Source organism: Mobula birostris, chromosome 6 (genome assembly GCF_030028105.1).
Source record: "Mobula birostris isolate sMobBir1 chromosome 6, sMobBir1.hap1, whole genome shotgun sequence".
NCBI classification, from domain to species: Eukaryota; Metazoa; Chordata; class Chondrichthyes; order Myliobatiformes; family Myliobatidae; genus Mobula; species Mobula birostris.
In genome coordinates, this window is record NC_092375.1 from 103,854,747 (window position 1) to 103,867,745 (window position 12,999).

The 12,999-nt window shown below is 46.5% G+C and overlaps 1 protein-coding gene across 1 annotated transcript in view; it reads left to right on the forward strand.

The window, feature by feature from the left end:
* LOC140199855 (sterol 26-hydroxylase, mitochondrial-like) overlaps window positions 1-12,999 on the forward strand; it is a 261,377-nt gene that overhangs the window by 140,109 nt on the left and 108,269 nt on the right. Inside the window, exon 3 of the mRNA XM_072262360.1 lies at window positions 10,100-10,299. Within this exon, the coding sequence (XP_072118461.1) occupies window positions 10,100-10,299 (200 nt within the window). The remainder of the gene's footprint in view (window positions 1-10,099; window positions 10,300-12,999) is intronic.

The window sequence follows — 12,999 nt, forward strand, 5'->3', positions numbered from 1 at the left end:
GAGATCTAGAAGATTATAAGGCTAGCAGGAAGGAGCTTAAGAATAAAATTAAGAGAGCCAGAAGGGGCTATGAGAAGGCCCTGGTGGACAGGATACCCAAGGCATTCTACAAGTATGTGAAGAGCAAGAGGATAAGACGTTACAGAATAGGACAAATCAAGTGTGACAGTTGAAAACTGTGTTTGGAACCGGAGGAGATGGCAGAGGTACTTAATGAATACTTTGCTTCAGCATTCACCATGGAAAAGGATCTTGGCAACTGTAGAGATGTCTTGAGCATGTAAATATTAAGGAGGAGGATGTTCTGGAGCTTTTGGAAAGCATCAACTTGGATAAGTCACCAGGACCAGACGGGATGTCACCCAGGCTACTGTGGGAGGTGAGGGAGGAGATTGCTCAACCTCTGGCGATGATCTTTGCATCATCAATGAGGATAGGAGAGGTTCTGGAGGATTGGAGGGTTGCAGATGTTGTTCCCTTATTCAAGAAAGGGAGTAGGGATAGCCCAGGAAATTATAGACCAGTGAGTCTTACTTCAGTGGTCGGTAAGTTGATGGAGAAGATCCTGAGAGGCAGGATTTATGAACATTTGGAGAGACATAATATGATTAGGAATAGTCAGCATGGTTTTGTCAAAGGCAGGTCATGCATTACATAGAAACATAGAAAATAGGTGCAGGACTAGGCCATTCGGCCCTTCGAGCCTGCACCGCCTTTCAGTATGATCATGGCTGATCATCCAACTCAGAACCGTGTACCAGCCTTCCCTCCATACCCCCTGACCCCCGTAGCCACAAGGGCCATATCTAACTCCCTCTTAAATATAGCCAATGAACTGGCCTCAACTGTTTCCTGTGGCAGAGAATTCCACAGATTCACCACTCTCTGTGTGAAGAAGTTGTTCCTAATCTCGGTCCTAAAAGGCTTCCCCTTTATCCTCAAACTGTGACCCCTCGTTCTGGACTTCCCCAACATCGGGAACAATCTTCCTATGTCTAGCCTGTCCAATCCCTTTAGGATTTTAGATGTTTCAATCAGATCCCCCCTCAATCTTCTAAATTCCAACGAGTATAAGACTAGTTCATCCAGTCTTTCATCATATGAAAGTCCTGCCATCCCAGGAATCAATCTGGTGAACCTTCTTTGTACTCCCTCTATGGCAAGGATGTCTTTCCTCAGATTAGGGGACCAAAACTGCACACAATACTCCAGGTGTGGTCTCACCAAGGCCTTGTACAACTGCAGTAGTACCTCCCTGCTCCTGTACTCGAATCCTCTTGCTATAAATGCCAGCATACCATTCGCCTTTTTCACCGCCTGCTGTACCTGCATGCCCACTTTCAATGACTGGTGTATAATGACATCCAGGTCTCGTTGCACCTCCCCTTTTCCTAATCGGCCACCATTCAGATAATAATCTGTTTTCCTATTTTTGTCGCCAAAGTGGATAACTTCACATTTATCCACATTAAATTGCATCTGCCATGAATTTGCCCACTCACCCAACCTATCCAAGTCACTCTGCATCCTCTTAGCATCCTCCTCACAGCTAACACTGCCGCCCATCTTCGTGTCATCCGCAAACTTGGAGATGCTGCATTTAATTCCCTCATCCAAGTCATTAATATATATTGTAAACAACTGGGGTCCCAGCACTGAGCCTTGCGGTACCCCACTAGTCACTGCCTGCCATTCTGAAAAGTTCCCGTTTATTCCCATTCTTTGCTTCCTGTCTGCCAACCAATTCTCTATCCACATCAATACCTTACCCCTAATACCGTGTGCTTTAAGTTTGCACACTAATCTCCTGTGTGGGACCTTATCAAAAGCCTTTTGAAAATCCAAATATACCACATCCACTGGTTCTCCCCTATCTACTCTACTAGTTACATCCTCAAAAAATTCTATGAGATTCGTCAGACATGATTTTCCTTTCACAAATCCATGCTAACTTTGTCCGATGATTTCACCGCTTTCCAAATGTGCTGTTATCACATCTTTGATAACTGACTCTAGCAGTTTCCCCACCACCGATGTTAGGCTAACCGGACTATAATTCACCGGTTTCTCTCTCCCTCCTTTTTTAAAAAGTGGGGTTACATTAGCCACCCTCCAATCCTCAGGAACTAGTCCAGAATCTAACGAGTTTTGAAAAATTATCACTAATGCATCCACTATTTCTTGGGCTACTTCCTTAAGCACTCTGGGATGCAGACCATCTGGCCCTGGGGATTTATCTGCCTTTAATCCCTTCAATTTACCTAACACCACTTCCCTACTAACATGTATTTCCCTCAGTTCCTCTATCTCACTAGACCCTCTGTTTCCTACTATTTCCAGAAGATTATTTATGTCCTCCTTAGTGAAGACAGAACCAAAGTAATTATTCAATTGGTCTGCCATGTCCTTGCTCCCCATAATCAATTCACCTGTTTCTGTCTGTAGGGGACCTACATTTGTCTTAACCAATCATTTTCTTTTCACATATCTATAAAAGCTTTTACAGTCAGTTTTTATGTTCTCTCATAATCTTTTTTCCTCTTCCTAATTAAGCCCTTTGTCCTCCTCTGCTGAACTCTGAATTTCTCCCAGTCCTCAGGTGAGCCACTTTTTCTGACTAATTTGTATGCTTCTTCTTTGGAATTGATACTATCCCTAATTTCCCTTGTCAGCCACGGGTGCACTACCTTTCTTGATTTATTCTTTTGCCAAACTGGGATGAACAATTGTTGTAGTTCATCCATGCGATCTTTAATTGCTTGCCATTGCATATCCACCGTCAATCCTTTAAGTGTCATTTGCCAGTCTATCTTAGCTAATTCATGTCTCATACCTTCAAAGTTACCTTTCTTTAAGTTCAGGACCTTTGTTTCTGAATTAACTATATCACTCTCCATCTTAATGAAGAATTTCACCATATTATTGTCACTCTTACCCAAGGGGCCTCTCATGACGAGATTGCTAATTAACCCTTCCTCATTGCTCAATACCCAGTCTAGAATAGCCTGCTCTCTAGTTGGTTCCTCAACATGTTGGTTCAAAAAACCATCCCACATACATTCCAAGAAATCCTCTTCCTCAGCACCCTTACCAATTTGGTTCACCCAATCTACATGTAGATTGAAGTCACCCATTATAACTGCTGTTCCTTTATTGCACACATTTCTAACTTCCTGTTTAATACCATCCCCAACCTCACTACTACTGTTAGGTAGCCTGTACACAACTCCCACCAGCATTTTCTGCCCCTTAGTGTTATGCAGCTCTACCCATATCGATTCCACATCCTCCCAGCTTATGTCCTTCCTTTCTATTGCGTTAATCTCCTCTCTAACCAGCAACACCACCCCACCTCTTTTTCTTTCATGTCTATCCTTCCTGAATATTGAATATCCCTGAACATTGAGCTCCCATCCTTGGTCACCCTGGAGCCATGTCTCTGTAATCCCAACTATATCATATTCATTAATAACAATCTGCACTTTTAATTCATCCACTTTGTTACGAATGCTCCTTGCATTGACACACAAAGCCTTCAGGCTCGCTTTTACAACACTCTTGGCCCTTATACAATTATGTTGAAAAGTGGCCCTTTTTGATTTTTGCCCTGGATTTGTCGGCCTGCCACTTTTACTTTTCACCTTACTACTTTTTGCTTCTACCCTCATTTTACACCCCTCTGTTTCTCTGCACTGGTTCCCATCCCCCTGTTGTGAACTAACCTCCTCTCTCCTAGTCTCTTTAATATGATTCCCACCCCACAACCATTCTAGTTTAAAGCCACCTCAGTGGCCCTCGCAAATCTCCCCGCCAGGATATTGGTCCCCCTAAGATTCAAGTGTAACCCATCCTTTTTGTACAGGTCATGCCTGCACCAAAAGAGGTCCCAATGATCCAAAAACTTGAATCCCTGCCCCCTGCTCCAATCCCTCAGCCACGCATTTATCCTCCACCTCATCGCATTCCTACTCTCACTGTGGCGTGGCACAGGCAGTAATCCCGAGATTACTACCTTTGCGGTCCTTTTTCTCAACTCCCTTCCTAGCTCCCTATATTCTCCTTTCAGGACCTCTTCCCTTTTCCTACCTATGTCATTGATGCCTATATGTACCACGACCTCTGGCTCCTCACCCTCCCACTTCAGGATATCTTGGACACGATCAGAAATATCCCGGACCCTGGCACCAGGGAGGCAAACTACCATCCGGGTCTCTGGACTGCGTTCGCAGAATCGCCTATCTGACCCCCTTACTATCGAGTCCCCTATTACAACTGCCCTCCTCTTCCTTTCCCTACCCTACTTAATCCCTACTTACGAGCCTGATTGAATTTTTTGCAGATGTGACTAAACACATTGAAGGTAGAGCTGCAGATGTAGTGTATATGGATTTCAGCAAGGCATTTGATAAGGTACCCCATGCAAGGCTTATTGAGAAAGTAAGGAGGCATGGGATCCATGGAGACATTGCTTTGTGGATCCAGAACTGGCTTGCCCACAGAAAGCAAAGAGTGGTTGTAGACAGGTCATATTCTGCATCGAGCCCAGTGACCAGTGGTATGCCTCAGGGACCTGTTCTGGGACCCCTTCTCTTCGTGATTTTTATAAGTGACATGGATGAGAAAGTGGAGGGATGAGTTAGTAAATTTGCTGATGACACAAAGGTTGGGGGTGTTGTGGATAGTGTGGAGGGCTGTCAGAGGTTATAGTGGGACATTGATAGGATGCAAAACTGGGCTGAGGAGTGACAGATGGAGTTCAACCCAGATAAGTGTGAGGTGGTTCATTTTGGTAGGTCAAATATGATGGCAGGATATAGTATTAATGGTAAGACCCTTGACAGTGAGGAGGATCAGAGGGATCTTGGGATCTGAGTCCATAGGACACTCAAAGCTGCTACACAGGTTGACTCTGTGGTTAAGAAGGCATACGGTGCATTGGCCTTCATCAATCGTGGGATTGAGTTTAAGAGCTGAGAACTAATGTTGCAGCTATGTAGGGCCCTGGTCAGACCCCACTTGGAGTACTATGCTCAGTTCTGGTTGCCTCACTACAGAAAGGATGTGGGAACCATAGAAACGGTCCAGAGGAGATTTACAAGGATGTTGCCTGGATTGGGGAGCATGCCTTATGAGAATAGGTTGAGTGAATTCGGCCTTTTCTCCTTGGAGCGGCGAAGGATGAGAGTTGACCTGATAGAGGTGTACAAGATAATGAGAGGCATTGATCATGTGGATAGTCAGAGGTTTTTTCCCAGGGCTGGAATGGCTAGTTTGAGAGGGCATAGTTTTAATGTGTTTGGAAGTAGGTACAGAAGAGATGTCAGGGGTAAGTTTTTATGCAGAGAGCGGTGAGTGCATGGAATGGGCTGCTGGCGGCGGTGGTGGAGAAACAGGCCATTCTGAGCATTAAATCTTTGGATTTAATTAACCTGGGTTACAACAGCTTCTTATCTGGAAATGGTCTCAGGTTTAGCAGATCATTGTGCATAGAACCTAGAAGAGCAAAGCACACCAACAGGCCTTTTGGCTCACAGTCTTGTGTCGAACCAGCTCTTAAGCAAATCTTAAACACCTAATCCCTCCTACCTACACCATGACCATGTCCCTCCATCTTCCTTACATCCATGTGCCTATCCAAATGTCTCTTAAAAGCCGGTGATGAATTGACTTCTACAAACATACCAGGCAGTGCATTCCAGGCATCCACCACTCTGAGTAAAATACTTAACCCCTCACATCTTCCTTGAACGTATCCCCTCTCACCTTCAATGCATGCCCTCTGGTATTAGACATTTCAACCCTGAGAAACAAATACCCCCGTGTCCTCTACCTACGCCTCTCATGATCTTGTAGATCTCTATTGGATCTCCCTTTGGCCTCCATCACTCCAGGGAAGACAATATGTTTATCCAGCCCCTAAACTAGGCTGCATCCTGTTCCCTCTCCAAGTTTGGTCCACTTTCGATTGCTCTGATTGAGCCATCCCCGAGCAAAAACCAGTTCATGAAATGGTGGCTGCAAGAACAGTCTCATAGAATGGCCGCCTCCATTCTTTTGGCCATGTGGCGAGAACAAAGGCGTTTGCTTTGGCTGCTTTCACTGCTTTTGGCTCATTCTCATTCGCTGATTTGCAGATTTTAGTTCTTTGTGGCTAACAATATTGTTACTTGAAATTTGGTGAATTAAAGTGCAGGGAGACCAAGGGGACTGCAAATGTTGGAATCCAGAGTGACAAGACCAAGCTGCTGGAGGAACTCAGTGGGTGAGGCAGCTCCTGTGGTTGATAAAGTTTTCGGTTGAGATTTATGAGGGGTGATTGATAAGTTTGTAGCCCAAGGTAGAAGGAGTCAGTTTTAGAAAACCTAGCACATTTATTTGTCAACATAGTCCCCTCCTACATTTACACATTTAGTGCAGTGGTTGTGGAATATATGGATCTTGGACCTCCAGAAAGTGTCCACAGCAGGGTTATTGATAAGTTTGTAGCCTAAGGTAGAAGGAGATGAGTTATACAGCTCTCGTTACATGCACACGCAATTCAACTCTTTCAGTGATTATGCAGAAAGTTTGAAGTTAATAACTCATCGCCTTCTACCTTAGGCCACAAAGTTATCAATCACCCCTCGTATATTCTGGACTGATGAAGGCTCCTGATGTAGGGTCACGCTCCTCAAACGCTGCCTGACCAGCTGAGTTAATTTGTTGTTCTGGGTGTACAGAATGCACCCAGAATGCCTATTTTATTACATTTTCATTTGAAGCATCACCAGATCGCCAAGCTGTGTGGCATTCTTTGCACCACATGTTTAGATGTACTTTGCCTCAGGTATTGGAAGGTCAGCATTTAACTCCACCCATTTTGGGTGATTTCCTCACTTTTCTAGATTGTGCATAAGAAGAAGTTTGGTCCCATCTGGAAATCTAGTGTCGGAAACTTTCCTGTCATCCATGTGGCCGATTCTGACATGATTGAGGAAATTCTGAGGCAGGAAGGCAAATATCCCATCAGGGCCGACATGTTTCACTGGCGAGAGTATAGGGAGATGAGAGGACACAGCTATGGACCACTCTGTGAGTAAGTATCAGAGGGACTCTGCATCGAATCTGGAAGGGACTTTCTGGCGGGGCTGCCAGAGATAGTCTCACAGGGAGTGAGTCATAGTTCTGCTGATGACAGGAACCACCCTCTCCCTGTGGACTCTTTCTATACTTCTCTCTGCTTCAGTAAAGCAGCCAGCATAATCAAAACCCCACTCACCCTAGGTGTTCTCGCTTCTCCCTTCTCCCAGCGGACAAAAGATGCAAAAGCTTGAAAGGCCATCCCACCAGGCCAGGGGACAGCTTTTGTCCCACTGTTATCAGACGCTTGAATAGAACTCTCGCGCAGTAAGATGAACTCTTGGCTGCACAATCTACCTCATTATGACCATGCTTTATTGTTTATCTGCACTGCACTCCTTCGGCAGCTTTTACTCTTCATTCTGCATTGTTGTTGTTTCATCTTCTTCTACCTCAATGTACTGTTACAAGGATTTGATCTGTATGAACAGAATGCAAGACAAACTTTTCACTGTATCTTAGTACATGTGACAATAACAAAGCAATTCCAATGATAAAGATTAGCTTTATTCGTCAAATGTACAGCAAAACAGTGAAACATGCAGTGAAATGTATCGTTTTCATCAACAACCAGCACAGTCCAAGGGTGTGTTGGGGGCAGCCCGCAAGTGCTTGTGGGTGTGAGTGATGAGCCAAAGAACTGGCCATTCAGCGCACTGGCTCCCAGTGGAACAAAGCTATCAATCTTATTTCCTCTCAATTTGAAAATTATTTTTCTTATAGCCAATCGCCTTATGTAAGGTAAGTGCTAACTCTTTAGTTATTTTAGCAGTTTTGAAGAATGCATAATGCATTTTATAAACACTTTTGTTGTTTCTGTTACTACATCAAGCAATGCATTTATCACTACCTCGAGATTAATACTCCTTTTCTCAATTAAACAAAGAGTAGTCTAGTCTACAAGTGTTACCAAACTTCCAGTGGCAACGTAACATTCCCACAGCTTACTGAACTTGTATGGGTTTGGAATGTGAGAAGAGTCGGGAGCACCCACAGGAAACACATGGCCCTGAAGAGAATTTACAAACTGCGTGCAGACAGCGATGGGAATTGAACCAGGGTCCCGGAGGCATAACAGCGTTCTGCTAACTGCTGAGCTACCATGCCTCCCGCTACCAGTCCCATCCCAATACCCAGGTTTGACCCTGACCTTGCATGCTGTTAGTGAGGAGTTAGCACCTCCTCTGCGTTTTCCCTTGGCATTGTAAGTTGACTAGAATAAATACCTACCTTGTACAGGAGAGAATTGAAGGGGACGCTGGTTAGCTGAGAGAGAGAATACATTGCAAGGCTACGACGAAGTAAGTTGAGGGGGCTCTATTTCCTCTGGGTGCTCCAGTTTCCTCCCACATTTCAAAGACATAGGGGTTAGGGTTAGTAAATGTGGGGCACAAATATTGGAAGCGTGGCGACACTTGTGGGCTGCCCCCAGCACATCCTCTGACTCTGTAGGTCGTTGTCACAAACGTCACTCTTCACTGTATGTTTCAATGTGCATGTAACAAATCAAGCTAATCTCTAATCGAATGTAATCACAATAATTTTGCCTCCACAGCCTGCTGTGCAACAAATTCCACAGATTTGCCACCCTCTAGCTGAAGAAATTTCTCCTCATCTCTGTTTCAAAAGGGCATTCCTCTATTCTGAGGCTGTGCTCTCAGATCCTAAACTCTCCCATGACTGAAATCATCCTCTCCTCATCTACCCTATCCAATAGTAAAGACAACTACCAACATCAGTTCAGTATCCATCACTGGAACAAGCCCATAAGCCCCGAGCCGTCACTAACCATGAGACAAGCAGTAGCGTGGCGTAGCCCTTAGCACAATGTTTTACAGCACTGTGGGCCCAAGGGCCTGTATTGTGCTGTAGGTTTTCTATGTTCCTATGTTTCTAACCCCTGGTGTGGGTGTTTCAGACGGGACAAAAAAAGGGTAGGCATGAAGAATTTGATGGGACTGGTATGAAGGTGGGTGGGAGGATGTTCAAAGATCAAAGTAAATTTACTATTGAAGTTTGTATATGTCTCCATGTACAACCCTGAGATTAATTTTCTTGCATGCATTCACAGTAGAAATGCAATAAAATAGATGAAAAACTACACAGAAAAAAAAGCACACACAAGAAGACAAAACTACAAATACAAAAAAAACTAAATGAATACGTAAATGCATAATACTGAGAACATGAGTCTTCAAGTGAGTGCGTAGATTGTGGAATCAGCTCATTGTTGTGGTGAGTGAAGTTATCCAAGCTGATGGCTGAAGGGTAATAACTGTTCCTGAGCCTGAACCGAACGCTCCTGCACCTCCTTCCCGGTATCAGATGTGAGAAGTGAGCATGACTTTCTTGGGGCAGCACTTGTAGGTGTACTCAATCATACAATGGCCTGGACTGTGCCAAGCTCCCACAACAGCTTCCCATTGTAACATAAGTCTCTCATCACCAGTACCAATCCTGGACTTCTCCAGGATTAAAGATTTAAACATTTTTAATTATTAGCTTTCTTCATCACATATACATTAACAAATAGAGTGAAATGTGTCATTTGAGTCAATGAGCGAAACAATCCAATGATGTGTATAGAATGATTTCTCTGGATGGCATGTGAAACAAACGTTTGTCGCATTATCTCTACATATAACAATAATAGACCAATTATCAATCAATAGTAATGATTAAAGATTAACTATCACTTGTACGTTGAAGTGTACAGTGAAATGTATTGTTTGCATCAACAACCAACACAAACCAACTAGGGGCAGCCCAGCACAGGCAGCCACACTTCTGGTGCCAACATAACATGCCCATAATTCATAAACCCGTATGTGGGAGGAAATTAGAGCACCTGAAGGAACGGATGCAGTTACATGGAGTGTACAAACTCCTTGCAGATAGTTGTGGGAATTGGAGCCTGATCAGTGAGCACTGGCACTGTAAAGCGTGGTGTTAACCGCAGAATAACCCTCCTTCTCCTCAGGTATGGTGAAGAGTGGAGTAAGATGCGCAGCGTGTTGAACCCCAAGTTGCTGAAGCCCAAGGAGGTGGCCAATTATTCTCCAGCCATCGACGAGGTGGTGACTGACTTTATGAGGAAGATACGTTGGCTGAGGCAGACCCAAGGAGGGGGACTGATGGTGTACAACATCGCCGATCAGCTCTACAATTTTGCATTTGAAGGTATTGGAGTTCATAGAATCTTTAATTGCAGGGAAGACTCTTGGATGTGGGGATCAGGGTGGCACAGTGGTGTGGTGGTTGGCGTATCGCTTCTCAGCGCCATCGGGGTCAGTTCCCACCACAGTCTGAAAAGGATTTCCGCGTGAGTTTCTGTGGCTGCTCCGGTTTCCAACCACACTCCAAAGGATAGGATTAGTCAGCTGTGGGCAAGACAAGCAACATCGACACTAGAAAAAAACAAGGCAACAAGAGCAAAACAGGCACATTTCCCATCGAACCACCTCTCCGCCCTCTCACACACACAGACAAGCCTCGAACTCCAGGATAGGTGCCTCCTGGCCTCCAGTCCTTGTGTTGTGTTGGAGTCTGGAGATGCAGGCCTTATCAACCTGCAAGCAAAACAAGCTTGCTTAGGAGAATGTTAGTGAGAAGCAACGGTGGTGTTTAAATGTCGATCTGACACTAATGTGGCCAATTATGGTCCTGTCAATTCCTGTGACTATGTGGGGAGTTTGTGTGCTCTCCCCGTGACCGTGTGGGGAGTTTTTGTGTTCTCCCCGTGACCGTGTGGGGAGTTTGTGTGCTCTCCCCGTGACCGTGTGGGGAGTTTGTGTGTTCTCCCCGTGACCGTGTGGGGAGTTTGTGTGCTCTCCCCGTGACCGTGTGGGGAGTTTGTGTGCTCTCCCCGTGACCGTGTGGGGAGTTTTTGTGTTCTCCCCGTGACTGTGTAGGCAGTTTGTGTGCTCTCCCCATGACCGTGTGGGGAGTTTGTGTGTTCACCCTGTGACCATGTGGGAAGATTGTGTGTTCACCCCGTGACTGTGTGGGGAGTTTGTGTGCTCTCCCCGTGACTGTGTGGGGAGTTTGTGTGCTCTCCCCGTGACCGTGTGGGGAGTTTGTGTGTTCTCCCCGCGACCGTGTGGGGAGATTGTGTGTTCTCCCCGTGACCGTGTGGGGAGTTTGTGTGCTCTCCCCGTGACCGTGTGGGGAGTTTGTGTGCTCTCCCCGTGACCGTGTGGGGAGTTTTTGTGTTCTCCCCGTGACTGTGTAGGCAGTTTGTGTGCTCTCCCCATGACCGTGTGGGGAGTTTGTGTGTTCACCCTGTGACCATGTGGGAAGATTGTGTGTTCACCCCGTGACTGTGTGGGGAGTTTGTGTGCTCTCCCCGTGACTGTGTGGGGAGTTTGTGTGTTCACCCCGTGACTGTGTGGGGAGTTTGTATGTTCACCCCGTGACCGTGTGGGCAATTTGTGTCTTCTCCCCGTGACTGTGTGGGGAGTTTTTGTGTTCTCTCCGTGACAGTGTGGTGAGTTGTATGTTCACCCCGTGACTATGTGGGGAGTTTTTGTGTTCTCTCCGTCACTGTGTGGGGAGTTTGTGTGTTCTCCCCGTGACTGTGTGGGGAGTTTGTGTGTTCTCCCCGTGACTGTGTGGGGAGTTCGTGTGTTCTCCCTGTGACTGTGTGGGGAGTTTGTGTGCTCTCCATGTGACTGTGCGGGGAGTTTGTGTGCTCTCCACGCGACTGTGTGGGGAGTTTGTGTGCTCTCCCTGTGACTGTGTGGGGAGTTTGTGTGCTCTCCCCGTGACCGTGTGGGGAGTTTGTGTGTTCTCCCCGTGACCGTGTGGGGAGTTTGTGTGCTCTCCCCGTGACCGTGTGGGGAGTTTGTATGCTCTCCCCGTGACCGTGTGGGGAGTTTGTGTGTTCACCCCGTGACTGTGTGGGGAGTTTGTGTGTTCTCCCCGTGACTGTGTGGGGAGTTTGTGTGTTCTCCCTGTGACTGTGTGGGGAGTTCGTGTGTTCTCCCCGTGACTGTGTGGGGAGTTTGTGTGTTCTCTCCGTGACTGTGTGGGGAGTTCGTGTGTTCCCCTGTGACTGTGTGGGGATTTTGTGTGTTCTCCCCATGACTGTGTGGGGAGTTTGTGTGCTCTCCCCATAACTGTGTGGGGAGTTTGTGTGCTCTCCCCATAACCGTGTGGGGAGTTTGTGTGCTCTCCTCCTGACCGTGAGGGGAGATTGTGTGTTCTCCCCGCGACCGTGTGAAGAGTTTGTATGTTCTCGCCGTGACCGTGTGGGGAGTTTCTGAGTTCTCCCCGCGACCGTGTGAAGGGTTTGTATGTTCTCCCCGCGACTGTGTGGGGAGTTTGTGTGTTCTCCACATGACCGTGTGGGGAGTTTGTATGCTCTCCCCATGACCGTGTGGGGAGTTTGTTTGTTCACCCCGTGACTGTGTGGGGAGTTTGTGTGTTCTCCCCGTGACTGTGTGGGGAGTTTGTGTGTTTTCCCCGTGACTGTGTGGTGAGTTTGTGTGCTCTCCGTGTTAACGTGTGGGGAGTTTGTGTGCTCTCCCCATAACCGTGTGGGGAATTTGTGTGTTCTCCACGTGACCATGTGGGGAGTTTGTATCCTCTCCCTGTGACCGTGTGGGGAGTTTGTGTGTTCTCCACGTGACCGTGTGGGGAGTTTGTATGTTCACCATGTGACTATGTGGGGAGTTTTTGTGTTCTCCCCTTGACTGTGTGGTGAGTTTGTGTGCTCTCCCTTTAACCGTGTGGGGAGTTTGGGTGCTCTCTCCGTGACTGTGTGGGGAGTTTGTGTGCTCTCCCCATAACCGTATGGGGAGTTTGTGTTCTCTCGCTGTGACCATGTGGGGAATTTGTGTGTTCACCCCGTGACCCTGTGGGGAGTTTGTGAGTTCTCCC